Raw genomic sequence first — 21701 nt, 5'->3', positions numbered from 1 at the left:
AAGTGGTGACTCCAAGCTGCTGTCTCTTAGCCTTTTTGAACCTGTACCCAGTTTTGATAAGCATAAAAGTTTCCCATTTCCTGCAAGAGTCTGATTTTCTCCCTCCTCCTCACTGTGCAGCCTCCTTGAGATTTATATGCTTTGTGAAGTCATGGCAGTGGAGAAGATGTTATCAAGCTTTACTTGCTATAATTTTTGTTGCACAAACAATAGGCATTTGTTGGCCTTCCAAATATATAATCAGGTATTGTATAAATGGATGTGCTTTTTCACTCTTCATTACACCCTTTAATGCTAGTATATCACTGTCAGTACAAAAGGTCCTACAACTTCAGAGAACCCATAGATCTCCTGGAGCTCATGCATGAGCTCTCAAGGGACTATTTCTCCCAACCCTAGATGACCTCATGGGCCACGCTCTCTCAAGATACCTTTGTTGAATTCACCTCTCACTTACCAAAAAATGGGGCCTGAAGCAAGAGTAAGTGCCTCACATTACGTCTCAGGACCTAAGGTGGAAAATGGAATTTAGCCTCCATGATTGTTATCTAAAAACAGGTTTCCAGGTCAGAGAATCTTGGAAAATGGGACAATGAGACTGCAGGTATATTCTGAGGAAGAAGTTGTTTGCTAGGACCCATCTCTTGTCAGACTCAGTTTTTACAGAGGGTGAACCTGACAATCTCCTTGTTTGCTCAGGGTACTCTTGCCCCTAAACTTTCCCCTATAAATCACCAGTGCACAGTGGGATAACGTAATTTTTTATTTTTTTCCATGGAGCTTGGGGGAAGGGGCAGTAGGGATTTGATAAATCTACCTGTATACAGGATAATTCAAAAAGTAAAATACAAGTTGTTTTGTTAGGCATTTGCCCACTTTGTTTACACCCCAAGAATGTGCAAAATAAAGCATTCTGTATGTTTTCAACCAGGAAGAAGAGGAAACATGAGCAAAAGATAAAAATGTAGACATTCTTCAGCTCACTTGCATTTCGAAGGAAGATAAAAGCAATAGACCATACCCAAAGTAGTAATCCCATTTTAAAAAGACTTGGTTTTCAAAAGCCTGGCATTGCACATTGGTTATTTTTGTTCCTATTTTGTTTGTAAAAGGTTTTAAAATCATATGATGTAATGAAGTAAATATTATTTTGTGGTTGAAAATTAAATAGTTCTTTTGTATTTTAGGTCTTGTGAGAATTGGAGTGTTTGTGTGTTATGAGGAGGGCAGCAAGGAAGATGAGGGGAAAACATTCTAGCTCCTTCCTGTATATAATTATAAGCCATAATCACTCAGTATTTTTTTTCTTCCACTGGTTTGAGATAAAAATAAATAGATTTTTCCCAAAAATGTATTTTAGGGTCCTGTTAGCGTCTCAGATGGAACCAACATTTGCCAGGAATGTTTTCCCTTGTTTTGATGAACCAGCTCTGAAGGCAACTTTTAATATTACAATTATTCATCATCCAAGTTATGTGGCTCTTTCCAACATGCCAAAGCTAGGTAAGTAATGTTTCCTGTCATCTCATACACACACACACACACACACACACACATATATACATATATATGGCCATATTTCATCATTTTTATGGTTGAGTAGTATTTCATCGTGTGTGTGTGTGTATGTATACATATATATACATACACACACACACATATATATATATCTCGCATCTTTTTTATACAATAGCCCATCGAAGGACACTTAGGTTGTTTCCATGTCTTGAATTCTTTCTTTTTGTATTAGAAGCTGGGACATTATGCTGTTCTTATACATTGGCAAACTGTCTGTCCATTAGTTTGAGCTTCAACTATTAATCATAAGAGATAATAATAAGCTAGTGAACTTGGTCTGAATCTGGTGCAAAAGTGTGTTTTATTTAGCTCACATGACTCTTTTCTTTTGATTGAATTACTTTTAAAAATTCAGAGATTTCTCATAAAAATAAAAATTCTTACTCCCTTGAAAACTTAAAAGATCTAACAACACTGAGCCTGCGGTTCTTATAGGACAGCACGATTTACAACTGAAAAGAGGCCGCCTCCTGCAGACTCCCTAGCCTGTGCTCCCTAGCTTGCCAGGATCCCCACCAATCCCTCTCAGTGTACACTGGCCTGTTTTACATCAAGGACCTGGCCCTCGCAGGCAGTCGAATTTGTGATTTCAGGTTTAAAGGCTCCAGCCTCTTTTCAATGAAGACCTAGCTGAAACCTGAGATTGGCAGAATTGTACCTTGTTGACCTACCATGGGCCTTGGATGCTCTAGATTAAATCTGTGAGCAAAGGGCTGGAGTAGAAAACTAGATGTGGATGGAAAAGAGAGGCGGCAGATCGTGGGCCTAACTTACAGTGCTCATGGATGTGGCCCTCAGTCGAGACCACATCACTCAGCATACTAATTCAGGACCAAGACGTTGTCCTTAGATCTTCCTGATGTGGTTTTGATAGCTTAAGGGTAAAGAAATCCAAACTGCTAGACCTTGGGGAGTAGTTGGGACAAAGTAGCCAGGTGACAGTCAACTTGACAAATTAATTTAAAGGTAGATATTATTACTTAGGTTTATGGTGATTTGGGACTAAAATTTCTCCAGGTCAGTCTGAAAAAGAAGATGTGAATGGAAGCAAATGGATGGTTACCACCTTTTCCATCACACCCCACATGCCAACTTATTTAACTGCGTTTGCTGTCTGTGACTATGACCATGTCACCACAATGGAAAGGGGCAAGGAGGTGAGTAAGGAAGTGTCCAGGTAAGGGTACATTTGTACTGGCTGTGGAGTGTTCATCCACTCTTTCCACACCCGGGGGTATGGCTACACATCCCATCGTCACCTCTTGGTCTGGCTCCCACTTTTTCCAAGCCCTTTTAAAGCTCTCAGTGTGGCTTTGAGGAATGAGACATAACAATTCCTGCTGTAGCTCGGTGGAGGGGTTTCCATGGAAGGCTAAACATTAAGCCCACTCAAGGTAGGTTCTGAGCCCTCTCTTCCCAGGCTGCCTTTCCGAGGGCAAGAGAGAATAGGGAAAGCTGACATACTAGCTCTTTGAAGCTCAGGTTTACCCGTTTACCTTGCTCACAGTGTTCATGCAGCCTTGAAGCTGGGCGATGCTCAGTGTGGCATGAGCACAGACAGCCGGGGGGGGGGGGGGGAGTGCTGCAGCTGAGATGGAGCCTGCAGGTTGAGCACTGTCCCTGCTGAGAAGCAGGGCTGCTGGGTTCCTAGGCTCTGGGCATGCAGCGCTTCCCCAGAGTTGTATAAAGTCAGTGCTCTGCCCTGAAATACCTAGTTTTCACCCATTTATATCCTCATAACATCATAATCCTTAAGGAAAATACCCAGGTTATTGTGCCAGTACTTTGTATACTGGTTCACTCCCTAAGCTAGAGTGTGGAGGTGCGTAAGGCCACTGCTGTCTGCAGTCTCAGCTCTTTCTGGTCGGATCGACCTCACGGGCCGAGGAAGAAGAGGCCCTCCAGCTGGCGGAGGCTCTCTCTTGGGCCCCCACTTTATCTCCTACTTGTGGAGACAAGGAAGCTGTGGATGAGCCAAGCCTGTCATCAGGGGGAGAATTACTCAAAGTTGCTCCTCCTGCACTCCTAACCTAACGATGAAATAGAAATACTGTGCTGGACGCAGACAACACCTCGTTATCTTCCTCAGCTGTTGTCCCCAGCCTGATTTTCCACCTGGCAAATCCTTGATATTTACAGACATAACACTGGCCACATCAAATGTTCATGACATCTATATTGATCAACATTCTCGGGCACAGTTTGAAAGCACATGCTCTGTGTCTGGCGTGAAGGAGTGGGTCCCAGAGCTCACGAGTGACACAAGGTGCTCTGTCAGCACCCGCATCTCAAGTGGCTTGTTGCTCTCAATGCTACTGCACAGGGAACAATTCTCATAAAAGTATCAAATCTGTTTCTTAGTGAAAGATCACCCTGAAAAGAAAGCCAACTGCTGTAGAAGCAAAGAAAAAATGGAAATGCCTAAGAAAGCAATGTTGTCAGCCAGAAAATTGAAATTTGGGATTGAGTTTATCAGTGGAATGTTGCATTTGGCTAAGGCTCAGCGCTACAAATGAAGGAGTCCACCATATACTCCACAGGAGAGCTAGAATGTACTCTTGGAATTAGGCCCAGACTATATAAAAGTTGCTCATCGAGTAGGGGAAAATTTAGTGAAATTGAAAATGTGATTAATGTGTGGCGCGAGGATAAACATAGAAAACAGAACTAGGGTTGGAGATAACATATTCTGAGTAGAACTTAGCACATATAGGCATGTGTAAAGATATTCCTCTCTCTTAGAGGCTGACGTCAGCTGTGTGTCAGGAGGGACACAAGAACACACTGGTGCACTGGCTGTGATTTTGAAGGAACTTTATGGCTGCATCTCCAAGTACTCCTTGCTGCCTTACCAGGGGCCACGCACTCCTCCCACCCAGCTTAAAATATCCATTATTTGCCCACCTTTTGGCTTATAGAATGGTGGTTTGTGGGAGGAGCTTTATAAACTCAAAATTAACATACAGGCTTTAATTGTTATGTCCCAAAATTTAAGTGAATTAAAATGCATTCATTATCTTGAATGTGGGGAGAGGAGACTGTTCTTTCCACTCAGTAGTGTGGCTTTGGTTTAGCAGTCTTCCTGTTGCCTCAGAAATTAGAACTTGAGTGGGGGAGGGTAAGTTTATTGCAGGAGCAGGGTTGAGCCTTGGGCCCCTCTTTCCCAGGGTAATGAGACCTCTGCAGCAAGGGCAATGTTGGAAGGAATGAGGGGATCAATGCAAGAGGCTTCCAAAACAGGTGGTTGCATTTTGTGAAAGGGGAGCATTCCTGAAGATCTCATATAATTCAAAATTTACATAATTCAAGACAAATTTTTCTAGCACAAATGAAAGCAAAGGGAAATGAATGTGTTCTTGGAGTACAATAATCTGCAAATATTGTGCTGTTTTTCATTTCCTTAGAATTTTCTCTAATGTTTTGCAGAGAGCTCTTTCTCAAATTAACTGTACTCACATCACGACAATTACTTTAATTCCCTCATCTCCCTCTAACTTTCGTTCCAGGGTTATTGAGTTTCATACATGTTCTTTAGCATTAACACTAGCAACTCCATTAAAAAGTGCTTAGATGGCATTGTTCTGGGGTATAAAATAATTTCATATTAAAATAATAATGAATGTTAAAACAACAGCAAATTACAGTAGTCACCAGAGTCATGCAAGGAGCTTCCAAGTGCCCAAACAACATGGTTACATTAAACTAACAATACAGAGCAGGGATTTCTTTTTACCAACTAAAGTGCAAGTGTCATAAACGGAGAATATAGTTTACTTGCTTCAACAACTATAAAATCATGACTTTTAAAAAAACATATATGTCTTTTTGATTTCAGAGAGAGGAAGGGAGAGGGAGAGAGAGATAGAAACATCAATGATGAGAGAGTATTGATCGGCTGCCTCCTTCACACCTCCTAGTGGGGAATGATCCTGCAACCCCGGCAGGTGCCCTGACCAGGAATCAAACTGTGATCTCCTGGATCATAGGTCAACACTCAGCCGCTGAGCCACGCTGGCCAGGCAAATCAGAAGACTTTTGATGAACTTTTTAAAATTAGGGAAATTAACCGTATTGCATGTTTTGAAAATAAGATGGGACTATTAATGGGACTTCATTGACAAACCATTTTAAATTGGCATGATTCAAGTTTGTTTAATATGTACCATACTGTATAACCCCCACTAACTGCACAATTCTGTTTTGGAACAATCAAAATATGTCCAGAACAGGGAAATAAGGGCCCAAGGTGCCCATTTACTCTAACGTACAATCTACATTTTCCATGAGGGTAGGCACAGATTGTTTTGGGGTTATAGTAGTTATACATGTTATTGCAAAAGATTGAAATAACACACTTTCTGGGGAAGTCACTGTTCACAACTTAGTGAGGAGCCTTCTGGGCTTTTCTCAGCAGGCATATACATTTAGACATTTTGTTATGCGGTTTCTTTTGAAAAGTGTGGCTTTGGCTGTGGAGTATCGGGGAACTGGAACAAGTAGGCTGCCACTTTCCAATATTACTACTTCTTTTCCTAATCACTTCACAATTGTTTTGATTTAGATACGCATTTGGGCCCGGAAAGATGCCATCGCAAATGGATATGCAGACTTTGCTTTGAACATCACAGGTCCCATCTTCTCTTTCCTGGAAGATTTATTTAATATTAGTTACCCTCTTCCAAAAACAGGTGAGTCATCTTCCCTTCCAGTGCAGTTGATTTACTATTATGGGGGCTCCAAGTTGAGGTCAAGTGTATCCAAGGACCCATTGTCACTATTTAGTTGCTATTTGGAGTTAGTTCCATCCCCTTCTGAACACATAGAGTTCTGTCTTCTCTTTCTCTGTGTGGTTTCATGTGCCCAGCAGGTATTCAGAGAGTGCTCAGGCTTTAGATACCTCCCAGGTACTAACTAGCAGCCTCACATCCTCCAGACCCTGCCTTCTCTCTTGCATCCTGTTCTTTCCTCACATCAAGCAAGTGTGAAATGCAAGGCTCTGGATCCTTTTAGCAGGACTATGTGAATTATTCCAGTTACCATTAGTAAGGTTTTGTTGTTTTTTTAAAAATATTCTTTAGCTCTGAGTCATTGGATTAGGATTTAAGAGCTCCATCTGTGAATTTTTGCTATATAAAATTGGAATCATGTGAGAATATAATATGATCCTTGAGGAAATATGTAAACATTTTATCTCTTATAGATCTATGCAGTATGTCCTTAAAATTGTGTGAGCCACTCAGCTTAGAAAGTTGTGTTTTTTCTCTCTAAAATGAGGGTATCATGTAAATGTATTTTGTTCCTCTGACATGGATTGGTGGGTGGGAGGGGAGTGGGTGGAAGAAAAGAACGGTTAGAAGAATGAGAAACCTAGGTTAAGGCAACTAAGTTTGTCCCAAGATAATAGAGCATTATCTATGGAGGCTATGTAATGACCTGGGTACACACCTTATTACACACTGTCAACTTCAACCATGTGTAAGGTCAACTTAAATGATTGAACTTAGCACAGCAGAGAATATTCACTAGGCAGATGTAGCATGTATTATAAAAATAATATTTCTTCTATTAGCAAAAGGAAATTAAAAACACTTTTATTGTTCTAGTTATAAAAATAAATGATCACACTGTAGAAAACTTGGAAAAATAGGGAAAAGCACAAAAAAGAGAAGAAAAGTCTCCTGTAATGCTGCCTGCCACACATATAACCATGGCTGACATTGGTGTATATCCCAGTGCCTGTCAGTCTGGATCTCTGTCTTTCTCTGCATTTGCTTCTTTGTGCGTGTGTGTGTGCGTGCGTGTGCGTGTGTGTGCGTGCGTGTGTGTGTGTGTGTGTGTGTGTCTTCACCCAAAGACATGTTTCTTGATTTTAGAGAGCGGCAGGGAGACAGAGAGAGAGAGGGAGAGAGAGAGAAACGTGAATGTAAGAGAAAAACATTGTTCCATTGCCTACTATATGCACCCTGATGGGGGATTAAACCTGCAACCTAGGTATGTGCACTGACCAGGAATCGAACCCACAACAGTTTGGTGTACAGGAGCTCTAGCCAATGGGGCCACCTTTGTTTTTGGCAAAGATGGCAACATAGAGTTGACACTGTTCTTTGAATGGCTTTTTTTTGTATGTAGTGATATGATCCAGATAACTCAATATTCTTTTTTGTCATTTTTGAGACATAGAATGCCTACATAGAAAGTTGATAGAATACTTTATTTACTTCTCAGTGGTTGAATATTTGGACTGCTTCTACCACTTTGTGGTGGCTACTTTCAGAACACTAAAGAAAACCATCGTAAGAAAATGTTTACAAATATCTGTGGCCCGGCCGGGCGTGGCTCAGCGGTTGAGGGTCAACCTAGGATCCAGGCGATCGGGGTTTGATTCCCAGTCAGGGCTCATGCCCGGGTTGCAGGCTTGATCCCCAGTCGGGAGCGTGCAGGAGGCAGCTGATCAATGACTCTCTCATCATTGATGTTTCTATCTCTCTCTCTCCCTCTCCTTTCCTCTCTCTGAAATCAATAAAGATATATTTTAAAAAACAACAACAAAAACCAAATATCTGTGCTCTTTGTTGTAGTATAAATTCCAAAAGTTGAATGATTTAGTCAAAGGATAGGGACATTTCTAAAGATTATGAAGCATTTTGCTGACTGCTTCCGAAAGACTGCAGCAGTTCACACCTCACCAGCCAGCTATGTGTCACTTTTCCTATAATTATTAATCCTAATTATTAATGCTAGTGCTAACCACTACTAATTAGTAAGCTTCACATACATTTGAAGAGTGTTATATCATTTTTTAAAATCTTTGGTTTTGATAACTAAAGAAGTTGAACATTTTAAATAAGAATTTTGGCTGTTTCAATGATTTCTTTAATGAGTTGTTCATACTTTTTTAATTTGTCAGAGTTCTTTACTGAAAAAATATTGTCTAGTTATGATATATGCTGCAGATACTTTACACAGTTTGTGGTTTGCCTTTCAAATTTGTTTATGGTGTCTTTTAGTGAACTAAATATTTAATTTTAAATAGATTTTATTTTTTAGAGAGTTCCCATTTACCTCTTCTTCCTCCTTTCCACCCAGCCCCAGTTTTTGCTATTAACATCTTTCATCAGTATGGTACATTTATTATAACTGATGAAGCAATATTGATACATTATTATTAACTAAAGTCTAGAGTTTACATTATGGTTTATTCTGTGTTGTACAGTTCTATGAGTTTTGACAAATGTATAATACATGTATACACCATTATAGTATCATACCAAATAGCTTCACTGCCATAAAATCCATTGTGCTCCACCTATTCGTTCGGCCCCTCCCCTAAGTCCCTGAAAACCACTGATCTTTTCATTGTCTCTATAGTTTTGCCTTTTCTGTAATGATGTATAGTTGGAATTACAACATGGGTAGCTTTTTTTAGACTGACTTCTTTTACTTAGTAATATGCATTTAAGGCTTCTCCATGACCTTTCATAGCTTGATAGATAATTTCTTTTTGTCACTGAATAATACACTATGGATGTCCCACAGTTTGTTTATCCATTCTCCTATTGAAGCACATCATGGTTGCTTCCCATTTTTTGGCAATTATGAATAAAGAGGCAATAAACATTTGTGTGCAAGTTTTTGTATGAACATAAATTTTCAACTCATTGGAGTCAATTCCTAGAAGTTCAATTGCTAGACTGTATGGTCAGCCTATGTTTAACTTTATCAGAAACCCCCAAACTACCTTCCAAGCAGATGTACCATTTTGCATTCCCACCAGCAATGAATGAGAGTTCCTGTTGTTCCAAATCTTCTCCAGTGTTTGGTGTTGTGTTTTGGATTTTAGCCATCCTAATAGATGTGTAGTGGTATCTCATTGCTATTTTTGTTGCATTATTGGTTTGTTTGTTTTTCAGTCCTCACCCAAGGATATTTTTTCCACTGCTTTTCAGAGAGAGTAGAAGGGAGAGAGAGGGAGAGAGAGAGAAACATCGATGTGAGAGAGACACATCGACTGGTTGCCTCTCGCAGGGATCCCAGCTGTGCCTGGGAATCCAGCCTGCAACTGAGGTATGTGTCCTTGACCGGAATCAAACCTGAGACTCTTTAGTGCAGGGGCCAGCACTCTAACTACTGAGCCAAACCAGCTAGGTCATGTCTTTGGTATTAATCTTTAAAGTCTTCTCTCCTCTCAGATTTTCAATATTCACTTGTATTTTCTTTCAGTAATTGTATGATTTAACTTTGAGATATTTATAACTGGAAATCTCAAATTTTTTGGAAGAGATGATTCTATTTTTTCCTTCTTTTAAATCCACTTAGATCTGATTGCCTTGCCTACTTTTGACGACCGTGCAATGGAAAATTGGGGACTATTGGTGTTTGATGAGTCATTATTGTTGCTGCAACAAAATGATGAACTACCAGAAGGAAAGACGGTGATCTCCCACATTGTCTCCCACGAGATCGGACATCAGGCATGTGGTAAAATGTGTTTTCTTATTTCACATGAAGATGTTCTCCAGCTGTTCTACCAAAAATAGCAAAATAATAACAATACCTGCCATACACCAAATTTTAAGAAATTATTCAAAAAAATGGGACAATGAGAGCCTTGGACAACATGGCTCAGTATGGTTGGACTTTGTCCCATGCACCAAAAGGTTGCTGGTTCGATTCCAGGTCAGGGCACATGTCCGGGTTTCGGCCTGTCCCAGGTAGTGGGTGTTCAGGAGGCAGGTGATTGATTTCACACTCTCACATCAATGTTTCTCTCTCTCTCTCTCTCTCTCTCTCTCTCTCTCTCTCTCTCTCTCTCTCTCTCCCTTCCTTTCTCTCTAAAATCAATTTTAAAAAAAAGAAAAAGGGGAGGACAGTGAGAAAAACAAGGAAGGCTCTGTGTAATCAGATCCTGGGTGGATTTGAACAACTGGTGATGGATCACAATGGTGAGACCTTACAGTCCACTGGAGGGTCAGGTATTTACATCCAAAGGTTGACTTTGCTCCACAAAGTCCTCTTCAGGAAAAATAAGCCAAGCAGAGCTATGATTATTTGTTTTCACGTCACCTCAAAATAAGGTACATCCTAAAAGGTCACTGAAAGATATCCACATTTCATCAGTAAGATGAGTAGTAATTAATCTTTGAGGTGCATCCCCAAAATTGGTGTAAACGAGGATTCATTTCATTAGAACTATATGCTTTCATGTTGTGATTTGTGAAGATTAGTTATTTGATTAACTGGAAATTCTCACATGTGCCTTTTGACCTTGACTCCATTAATACAAATCTGTCAAGAAAGAAATCATCAACTATGAAATTATCTTGTTATATGGATCCATAAGAAATTTTGGGAAAGAGTGATTTACATGGATTGGATAACAAAAACCCTGTTAAACGGTCAATACACACTTCCACAAGTTTTCATCAGCCACCCAAAGCATCGTTTTATATTATATCCCAACTGACACATTGTTTTGGAATACAGGCTCCCAACTTTTAGTACATCACAGCTGTTATAAGAATTTGGTTAAATACCAGGGTGTGGATTTGTTGGTTTTGGAAATTATCGTGTTTTTCTTTTCTGATTCTATTCATCATCTGTTCGACATTTTCTGTTAAGCTTAAATAGAAAATAATTATAGCTGGACCATTTTGCAGAACACAATTACTTGAGTGATTTGTGCATGACCCAGATCAAATCATATTTTTAAAGCATAATAACTGCTTACAGCAAAATCCTGACATAGACTATTTAGAGTATAAGATGCTGTAATTAGTAGGTATTAAGTGAACATTCAGAACTTCTGTTTTATTTAACTTATGGGCAAAGTGGACAGTTTAAGAAATGCTACTCTAGCTGTCATTATTTTTGAACATCACAGGTTTAAAACAAAAATTGCTTTCAATCTTTGAATGTGGAATAATTATTTCAGAGAAATGAATGCATGACTAATATCTCTTCATGTTAAAGCAACGTGCTTTTTGGAGTCCTGTTTTATTGATAGCAAATAAAGTTTATGTCTTTGATTCTATATTTATTTAACATGCTATTTCAATAAATATCACTTAAATTAAATTTAAGAAAGCTCTTTTCTTTTCCATCTCCAAAAGTGGTTTGGAAACTTGGTTACCATGAATTGGTGGAACAATATCTGGCTCAATGAAGGTTTTGCAACTTATTTTGAGTTTGAAGTAGTTAGCCACTTCAATTCTGAACTCCCAGGAGTAAGTATGTCTATTAAATTTATTTATAATTTTTTCTCCTACTTATAAAAGTAATACATATTCATTGTTGAAAATGTGTAAACTATAGAAAAATACAAGGAATACTACATTATCTGTAATACCAGAGATGATCAGGGTTATCTTTTTAATGTGTTTTCTCTTTCCAGGCTTACTTATTGTAAATATTCATAAAAGTGGGAATTACACAGATATGTATAATGCCTTTTCTACTTCATATTATACCAAAATCATTTCCACAAATCATTAATTATTTTTGAAAACAAGATTTTTAAGGATTGCCTATTACTTTATTATATAACCTTATAAGGTATATGTATATAATCTTTTCCTATTGTTTGATTTTAGGTTATTTTCACTTATTCCTACCTAACCTAAATTTTAAAGCAGTTGTAATAGTGGTCTATGACTTTAATGATAAGTAACATGCTACATTATATATTTTAAATATTCTATATAATTTTACATATAATATAGCTGATATATGTAATATTAATAACTGACATTTATATATTATATTGTTTTGCTATTTTGAATAAATAGTAATGTGAAAAAAAGGATAAGTTTATGGGCATGCAATTCTGATGATTTCAACTGTAAGTTATATTTCTGATAAGTTATTTAGAGTAATTAGGTAGTGCTTTCAGGATGGCATGATAAAGCCAAGTTGATTTTATTTGATTGAGATGTTTAAGTGTTTAGATTTAATATCATCCTTTGGCCCAGACCTCACTTCTTTATAACAAGCCAGCTGTCCTTTCCTCCCTCTGTTTCTGCCTCCTGCCGTCTGCCTGGTGCTCAGGGTCGCTCTTCCTGCTGCTCTTCGCCAGCCTCTCTCATCTCCCCTCCCAAGTGTCTCCCAGGCTGGATGCTTGGCCTCTTTTGCCCTCTCCCTACCCTCACTCACTTAAAGAGTGTCTTGTTATGTAAAATGTTGAACTCCACTGGCCCACTCTTCCTTACAGGCTAAATTTATCCACTTTGAAGGAGATTGTAAAGATTATGTTCTATTATGTTGGTAATAAAATTTGCCCTTTAAAATGAAAGGATGGTGATGGTTGATAGATACTTGGTTTCTGTTGGTTAAAAGGATGGTAGAGTAAAAAGTTGACAGGCCTATCTTGGCCTCAGAGAACTTAAAAAAATTTTTTTCATCTGTTTGTGAAATCACAGTTTCTGGGAAGCAATGATGTGGTAGCCTCTGACTGTCCCAGCTCCACGCCACCCACCCTGGCCCTTGCGGGCACCCTATAAAAGGCCCACCACCCTGAGCCCAGCCACTCCGCTGCCTCGGCTCTTCCTCCCTCGGATCGGACTCATTATATAGATCAGCAGAGTGAAGTATCCAAAGGTTCAGTGACTTCCCAAGTTAATTTCCCAGACTGGGCCAGAACTGTGATTCTAACCCACTTGTCTGGATCCGCTCTGATGAGGAGGGTAATGATGACAGTAACAATAATGTGGTATTTGCCATTCACTCAGCACTTAGGACAAGTGCCGGGTAGTGTGAGTTCTACACACACATCATCCTACTCAGGCCTCAAAACAATCATCTGAATATAGTTGTTATTTTTTCTATTTTATAGTTGAGGAAACAGGCATCGAAGCATTAAGTAAATTGTGCAAGGCTTCGGCAGAGTTATAAAATATCAAAGATAAGATTCAATTCCAGGTTTCTCTGACTGCAAAGCCCATGCCTTTAGTCACCGTGCTCTGCAGAGAAAGCCTCTGGAGTGTTCTTGTTCTCAAGGAGCTAGTGTGTGTGTGTGTGTGTGTGTGTGTGTGTGTGTGTGTGTGTGTGTGTGTGTGTGTGACTCTTTTCATATATATAAACTTCATATACATATAGTAAATCTTAGTTTTCTTCAAAAGCCCTTTCCATATATTCTATACCTCTGTGCTTAGAGTCAATAAGGAAAGAAATTCCATTCCCATGAAACAATTAGATTTACCTTCTATGTTCTTTTTTTAAAAAAATATTATTTTTCAATTACAGTTTGCATTCAGTATTATTTGTATCAATTTTAGATGTACAGCATAGTGGTTAGACAATCATATACTTTATAAAGTATTCTCCCCCAATATTTTCAGTACCCACCTGGCACCATACATAGTTATTACTATATTATTGACTATATTCCCTATGCTGTACTTTACATTCCTGTGACTGTTTTGAAACTACCAATTTGTACCTCTTCATGCCTTCACCTTTTTCACCTAGCCCCCAACTCCCTTCCCTTTGGTAACTATCAGTCTGTTCTCTGTATCTATAAGACTATTTCAATTTTGCTCATTTGTTTATTTTGTTATTTAGATTCCACATATAAGTGAAACCATCTGTTATTTTTCTTTCTCTAACTGACTTATTTCACTTAGCATAATGCCTTCTAGTTTCATCCATGCTGTTGCAAATGGTAAGATTTCATTCTTTTTATGGCCCAGTAATATTTCATTGTATATATATACCACTACTTTTTTATCTACTCATCTATTGATGGGCGCTTGGGTTGCTTACATATTTTGGCTATTGTAAATAGTGCTGCAATGAACTTAGCAGTGCATATATTCCTTCAAATTAGTGTTTACAATTTTTTTCAGGTATATTTCCAGAAGTAGAATTGCTGCATCATAAGGCAATTCTATTTTTAATTTTTTGTTGTTGAGGAAACTCCATACTATTTTTCATAGTGGCTACACCAATTTACATTCCCACCAACAGTGCACAAGGGTTCCCTTTTCTCTACATATCCTTGCCAAAACTTGTTGTTTGTTGATTTATTGATAATAGCCATTTTAACAGCTATGAGGTGATATCTCATTGTGGTTTTAATTTGTGTCTCTCTGATAATTAGTGACATTGAGCATCTTTTCATATGTCTATTGGCCATCTGTATGTCTTCGTTGGAGAAGTATCTATTCAGGTTTTCTGCCCATTTTTTAACTTTACCCTCTATGTTCTTTTTTGGGGGGGTTCCTATTTTTTTTACCATAATTTTTTTAAAAATTTATCTTTATTGTTGATGTATTTCAGCTGTCCCATTTTTTCCCCAGTGACTCCCCTCCATCCCTCAACCACCCCCCAGGCCTTCACCACACTCTTATCTGTATCCATGGGTTTTATTTATATGCATATAAGTTCTTTAGTTAATCTCTTCCCACCCCTCATCCCCCCCTTACCTCTGAGATTTGTCAGTCCCTTCCATGCTTCTATGTCTCTGGATCTATTTTGTTCATCAGTTTATTTTGTTCATTAGATTCCACATATGAGTGAGATCATGTGATCCTCCACATGTTTGAATGTTTTTGAGGGTTTTTATTGTAGTTGATTTCTAATTTCATGCCATAGTGATCCAAGAAGATGCTTGATATGATATCAGTCTTCTTGAACTTGTAGAGACTTGTTTTGTGTTCTAACATGTGGTCCATCTTTGAGAATGATCCATGTGTAGTTGAGAACAATGTATATTCTGCAGCTTCGGGGTGGAATGTTCTGTAAATGTCAATTAAATCCATCTGACCTAGTGTGCCATTTAGAGTCACTGTTTCCTTGTTGTTTTTTTGTCTGGAAGGTCTATCCAATGAAGTCAGTGGGGTGTTAAAAAGCCCCCTACTATGACTGTATTGCTGTTGATCTCTCTCTGAAAGTCCTCCAGAAGTTTTTTTTTAAATATACTTAGGTGCTCCTATATTGGGTGCATATATGTTTACCAGAGTTATATCCTCTTGTTGGATAGATTCCTTTAGTATTATGTAGTGACCTTTCTTGTCTCTTATTATGGTCTTCATTTTGAAGTCTATTTTGTCAGATATGAATATTGCTACCCCAGCTTTCTTTTTTCATTTCCTTTTGCATGGAAAAATTTTTTTCCATCCCTTCACTCTCATCTTGTGTGAGTATTTTGTTCTGAGGTGGGTCTCTAGCAGACAGCATATATTTGGGTCATGTTGTCTAATCCATTCAGCTACTCTATGTCTTTCAATTGGAACATTTAATCCATTTATATTTAAGGTTATTATTGCTAGATACTTATTTATTGCCATTTTAATTCTTTATGCCTATGTTTTTCTCTATACATATATTTCTTCTTATTACAGCAGTCCCTTTAATATTTCTTGCAATGCTTGTTTGGTGGTGATAAACCCCTTTAGCCTTTATTTGTCTGGGAAGCTCTTTATTTCACCATCTATTTTGAATGAGAGCCTTGCTGAATAGAGTAGTCTTGGTTTCAGATCCTTGCTTTTCATTACCTTGAATACTTCATGCCATTCCTTCTGGCCTGTAGTAGAGTTTCTGTTGAGAAATTGCTGAGGTCTTATGAGTACTCCTTTATAGGTAACAAATTTCTCTTGCTGCCTTTAAGATCCTCTCTTTGTCTTGAATTTTTGGCATTTTAATTATTATCTGCCTGGGCATGGGCCTCTTTGAGTTCCTCTTGCTTGGGCCTCTCTGCCTCCTGAACTTGTATGACTTTTTCCTTCACCAGGTTAAGGATGTTTTCTGCCATTATTTCTTCAAAGAGGTTCTCTAGTCCTTGCTCACTTTCTTCTCCTGTCATTCCTATGATGTGGGTATTATTACGTTTCATGTTGTCCCACAGTTCCCTTAAACGGTCCTCCTGTTTTTAATTTTTTTTCTTTTTGGTTCTCTGATTGAATGATTTTTTTCTATCCCGTCTTTAATTCTCAGATCTGATCCTTAACTTCCTCTAATATACTGTCTACTCCTTCCAATGCATTCTTTATTTCTACTATGTCATTCTCCATTTACAAGTTATTCTTTTTCATTGTTTCTATATCTTTTTTCATGCTGTTGAGCATCCTTATAATCATTACTCTGAACTCCATATCTGATAAATTGCTTATCTCCATTTAGCTCTTCTAGAGAATTCTCTTGTTCTTTCATTTGGGGCTTGTTTCTTTTTTTCCCCATTTTGGCTGACTGTTTGGGTTTGTTTATACGTATTAGGTAGATCTTCTATGACTCCCAGTCTAGAAAACTTGATGAAAACATATTACTGGTGTTTTTGAAGCTCAGATGGTAAGATTAGCCTCTTTTGGTACCATTTAGTTATTTTTTTCATCATTGGTTCTTAATCACTTTTTTCTGAGTCTACGTTTCTTAGTTGCTTATGGAATCAAGTGAATATAACCCTTTCTAGAAGAGCATCACATCCTGGCACGAGAAAATTACTATAAGCTTTGTTTTTTAAAAACTTAAGGCCTTATTTCAGTGATCTTTGAGAGATCATAGACTTCTAATCTCGTTGTTAGATTGAAATTGAGTATAAAAATTAGAGAACCATATGCAGAAATAGAACTCTTGAGTGTTAAACTAGTAAAACCTATACTTAATGAATAAAATCAGAGTTATATAGATATCTCCCCTAAATTTTTGTTACTCAAAGTATGACTCTCGAATTAGCAAAGTCATTATCATCTGGTAGTTTGTTAAAAATATAGGCCCCAACGCAGACCAGTTGAATTAGAATATGAGTTTGACAAAATCCCCAGGTAATATTTATTGACATTAAAGATTGTCTTTATTGACATGCATTGCCCTAAATGACAGGCTTTCTCAGAGTTTGATCACAGCCTAATCAACGCTACTAATAAATCTAAAAGTAATTTGCTAATAGGAGAGGGTTGATTGGAACATTGGCCAATGGAAGCAGGACAGAATTTGAAAGTTTATCTGACACTGTGCAGGGGTGAGAGAGTCATTGTGGGAACCCTCTGAGAGAGGCTTCATGTGGATTATCAAGGACTCTCCCTGCTCTCCAGGGTATGAGCGAGCCTGCAGCTTTTCCACTGCCCTTTCTTTGGCTTGTCCACCCCACGCACCTCTTGGCTATGCTTTGCTAATCCTTCTAGCTTTCCTTCAGAAAGAAATGACCCTTGTTATGGGTCATAGAGATCTAGTTCTTTGCAGAGGTCTGTACTTCTCATTAAAATATAACAAATTGCCTTCTTCTAATGCATGAGCTATATATAAGCTGTTGTATCCAGTCTGTGGATTTATTTCCAATTATAAATTATTACATCAGCATCCTTGTGAATTTATAAATATGGCATGCTTTTGGTTTATAAATGTCCATGTGAGAGAGACTGATTGATTTTAAGCGTTGCTATTAGTAATTAAATTAATATTAGATTATTAAAATGATATATAAAATTCTAGAGGATTAAAACCACAGAGATGCTATTCCCCCAGGAATCTTTAGGGGAAATATGTATGGCTCTCTTAGAAATCACATTAATTTTTGTAATTGATTTTTAAAAAATTGGAATTAAAAAGTACACCAAATGGGAAGGAAAGTATTCTAGAGTTTTATTATTCAAAGAACCCTGACTTACTTGGCATATTGCAGCTCACAGGGCACTTCTTAGTTATTGTTGGTTTTTTCCCCCCTCTTTAATGTCAGTTTTTTAACATATTTTGGTAACATTAAATTTTGTGTTTCTGTGACACCTCAGAACTTAATGCGACTCCATCTTTTCCTTTTAGAATGAGATCTTTTTTTTTAATGTTTTATATGATGTTCTCAGAGAAGATCACACCCTCGTGTCTAGAGCTGTATCCTTGAAGATGGAAAATTTCAAAGAAATGAATGAAATAAATGAGCTCTTTGACATATTTATTTACAATAAGGTAAAACAGTCATACATTTCCTTTTGTTTTACACTCTTGCAGAAAATTGCATAAAATGGATTCTAAGTATCGTAGGCTAATATGCTGCTGTACAATTTTTGATACAAATAGCCCTAATATTATTCAGTAGAAAGATTTCAGAAAATGTAATTAAATCAATTATTATCTAGTAAATATTAATCAAGCCCATATTAGGTGCTTAGTACCATCTACCATTATAAATAGACTTAGACACTTGCTACTTTTAAGGTAAACCTTTCTGTTTGGTACAAATTTATTCTTGCTATGTAAATATATCTTAAAACATTTTGTGTACCCTGAACTCTTTCTAGGTAGGACATTAGCTCACCTTTTACCTGTTAATTAGTGACAGTCTACGATTTTATTAAAATGTTTTGGAATAACTGAAACATTCAACTAAAGTGCACAATACAATCAGGAACACAGGCCAGAATAATGCTTATCAAAACAGAATGAATCAGGATTTAAATATTGAATTTTTTTCAAATCATGGACAGCTTCTTATGTCTTAGGGAGCGTCTTTGGCCCGGATGCTTTCTAGCTTCCTGAATGAGAATTTATTTATCAGCGCACTTAAGGTGAGTTTACATAATTGTTTGCTGGAAGGCAGTAAACATAAATTGCTTTGGGATGTGATTTATTCTAACCTTAACTTCTCTATTTTTACAGTCGTATCTGAAGACATTTTCTTACGCAAATGCTGAGCAAGATGATCTATGGAGGCATTTTCAAATGGTATTGTCCTACTTCCTCACATGCTTCTGCTGAGTTGTTCTCAGTGATAGAGTTCAACAAGATGGCCATGCCTACATGGCAATGCCACAGGAAAACAGTTTTGCCTTGTTTGTGAAACTCCCTTAGGTTGGGGCTGTTTCCTTAGTCTTCACTACTATATTCTTAGGGCCAGAACAGAGCCTGCACATATTAGATCTAAAAATATGTGTTCAGTGAATGAATGAATGAATGAATGAATGAATGAACGAACAAACTAAGGTACCATTCAGTTATGGAATCGGACAGAGTTCTGAATTTGGCCCAAGATATCAACCACTGGGAATTACTGTAGAGAGTAGTTACGCATTTTCTTTAGGAGATTTCTACCTCAAAAAATTTGGTGATAAATATCTGCTTTTGTGATGACTTTTTAATACAGGCCGTAGATGACCAGAGTAAAATTGTTTTGCCGGCAACAGTCAAAAGTATAATGGACAGCTGGACACACCAGAGTGGTTTTCCAGTTATCACCTTAAATGTATCTACTGGTGTCATGAAACAGGAGCCATTTTATCTTGGAAAGGTTAAAAATCAGACTCTTCTAACCCACAAGTAGGTAGATTTGCTCCTCTGTCTTTACCTTCCTTGGGGTTGAGTTCCGATCAAATGGAAACCAGCCTGTGGGTGAGGAAGCATAACCCCTGCTGGCTATACACCCTTTTGCAGAGTGACTCTGGGATGGTGACTTAGGACTCCATGCAGGATGTTACTGGGGTGCTAGGAAGAGGTAGAGCCCCTGATGTCCTGAGACAGGCCAAAGATCTGCATTTAAGGATTCAAGGCAGTGCCCTCCCCCACACCAGTGACCAAAGCTTTGGGTGTTTTGTATACCTTTTTTTGTCCTTCAGACAGAAATAATGAATTACTCAGGATTCTGGGTGGTAGGCAATACACTAGAGCCGTGGATGACCTCATGCTAGTTAAGAGAAAAGGAAATCCTAGTATAAGGTTGTCTTCTCTTCCCTAGAAACAGTACCGAATGGTAACTATGTCTGAGGAATAGTTCTGTGCATGTCTACACAGGCATGTATATGTGTATTCATAGCCATACCTATAATATTAGAATTATGACCTTTACATATTACTGTTAAACCTAAGTTCAAATATTGAATTCACTAAAATTCAAACCTTAGGTAAGTCTTATTTAAAATCACTGAGTTTCAGTTGCCTGAGCTATAAAGTAAATATAATAACATGTCCCAGGAGATTGTTGTAAAAATGAAATGAAATAATGAGTATAAAGTGGCTTGGCATTCATCACTTTCTCCTTGCCTTCTCTTGTATTTCTTAATTTGTTAGATAATTTTCAATGTTTTTCATAAAGTTTTGATCCTCACATCTCATTGTAGTATGAGATGGGTACTTAATTTTTAAATACCACCACCAAAATTTTCAGGTCCTCCTACCCTTTCTTTAAAACCCCAGGGGAGAGGAATGAGAGACCTACAGGTCTCTTCTCTCTGTGATATTCTTTTGAGAAGAGGAATGCCTTAGCAATCAGGTAAAACACAGACCCTCAGTTTAATGCCCTTGAGAACCCAGACCTGTGAGCATTTGAGCAAGATTGAAATATTGCTCCAACTCCGAGTAGCCTGTCCCTTCACATGACTTATGTCCTCCTTGTGGTCAGCTACTTCATCCCGGTCATGTCCACCAATGCGGGAAGGGGGCCAGCATTCAGGAAACGTGAATAATCTGGCTGATTCGTGCTGAATATTTTTCAGATGGGAAGAGAGCTTGACGCAGAAAAATATTTTGAAATGTTTGCCAAGTTTCAGATACAAGATAGTCTTAGTAGCTACCTTAAGTTATGAGAAGTAAGTCTATGAGTTACAACAAGAGAGAGTAAACAAATAGCTAAAGCAAAACTGGCTTGTAAAAACAATGGTGAATAGTAAGAGCCAAGGCCCACATATCCAGAGGGAGTGAGAAAAGATTTTCTAGTTCTTTCTGTCATTTTATCATCTCATTTAATATTGTCTCAGTGCTTACATTCTTACCTGTGAAAATTAACTGAATTGAAATCTTTTTTCAATAAGTGACACATGGATTGTACCTATTCTTTGGATGAAAAATGGAACTACACAGCCTTTAGTCTGGCTAGATAACAGCAGCAGTAAGTAACAAATTTTTAAAATATTTTCACACATATACATGAATATATGTTATATAAAGACAGAATAAAAATTTGAATTATTTAGCTTTTAAGCAGCTATCTTGTTTAAAACTAAAGTATTATATCATTCCTGTTGAACATAGAGAGTTTCAAATCAAAAGCTATTAATGTGAAAAAATATAGTTATATGTTAAGATCAATATATATTTTTTAGAATTCCTTTAATTTTTGTTTCATTGGGTTTATTGTTTAGAATTAAGGGAATATAATATAAACATATATTGAAATGTTTTTCAAATGTACCATTTCAAACATTTCACAT

General features: G+C 37.7%; 1 protein-coding gene across 1 annotated transcript in view; it reads left to right on the top strand.

The window, feature by feature from the left end:
- Window positions 1-21701, top strand: part of LVRN (laeverin) — a 51281-nt gene that overhangs the window by 11382 nt on the left and 18198 nt on the right. The window contains exons 2-11 of the mRNA XM_081133762.1: window positions 1361-1503; window positions 2596-2735; window positions 6140-6266; window positions 9895-10049; window positions 11688-11801; window positions 18325-18468; window positions 19002-19067; window positions 19159-19224; window positions 19643-19815; window positions 21303-21379. Coding sequence (XP_080989888.1) covers window positions 1361-1503; window positions 2596-2735; window positions 6140-6266; window positions 9895-10049; window positions 11688-11801; window positions 18325-18468; window positions 19002-19067; window positions 19159-19224; window positions 19643-19815; window positions 21303-21379 — 1205 coding nt within the window. The remainder of the gene's footprint in view (window positions 1-1360; window positions 1504-2595; window positions 2736-6139; window positions 6267-9894; window positions 10050-11687; window positions 11802-18324; window positions 18469-19001; window positions 19068-19158; window positions 19225-19642; window positions 19816-21302; window positions 21380-21701) is intronic.

Source organism: Miniopterus schreibersii (assembly GCF_964146895.1).
Source record: "Miniopterus schreibersii genome assembly, chromosome: 3".
NCBI classification, from domain to species: Eukaryota; Metazoa; Chordata; class Mammalia; order Chiroptera; family Miniopteridae; genus Miniopterus; species Miniopterus schreibersii.
Note: the sequence above shows the minus strand (reverse complement) of the source record. Positions and strands in the feature narration are given on the sequence as shown.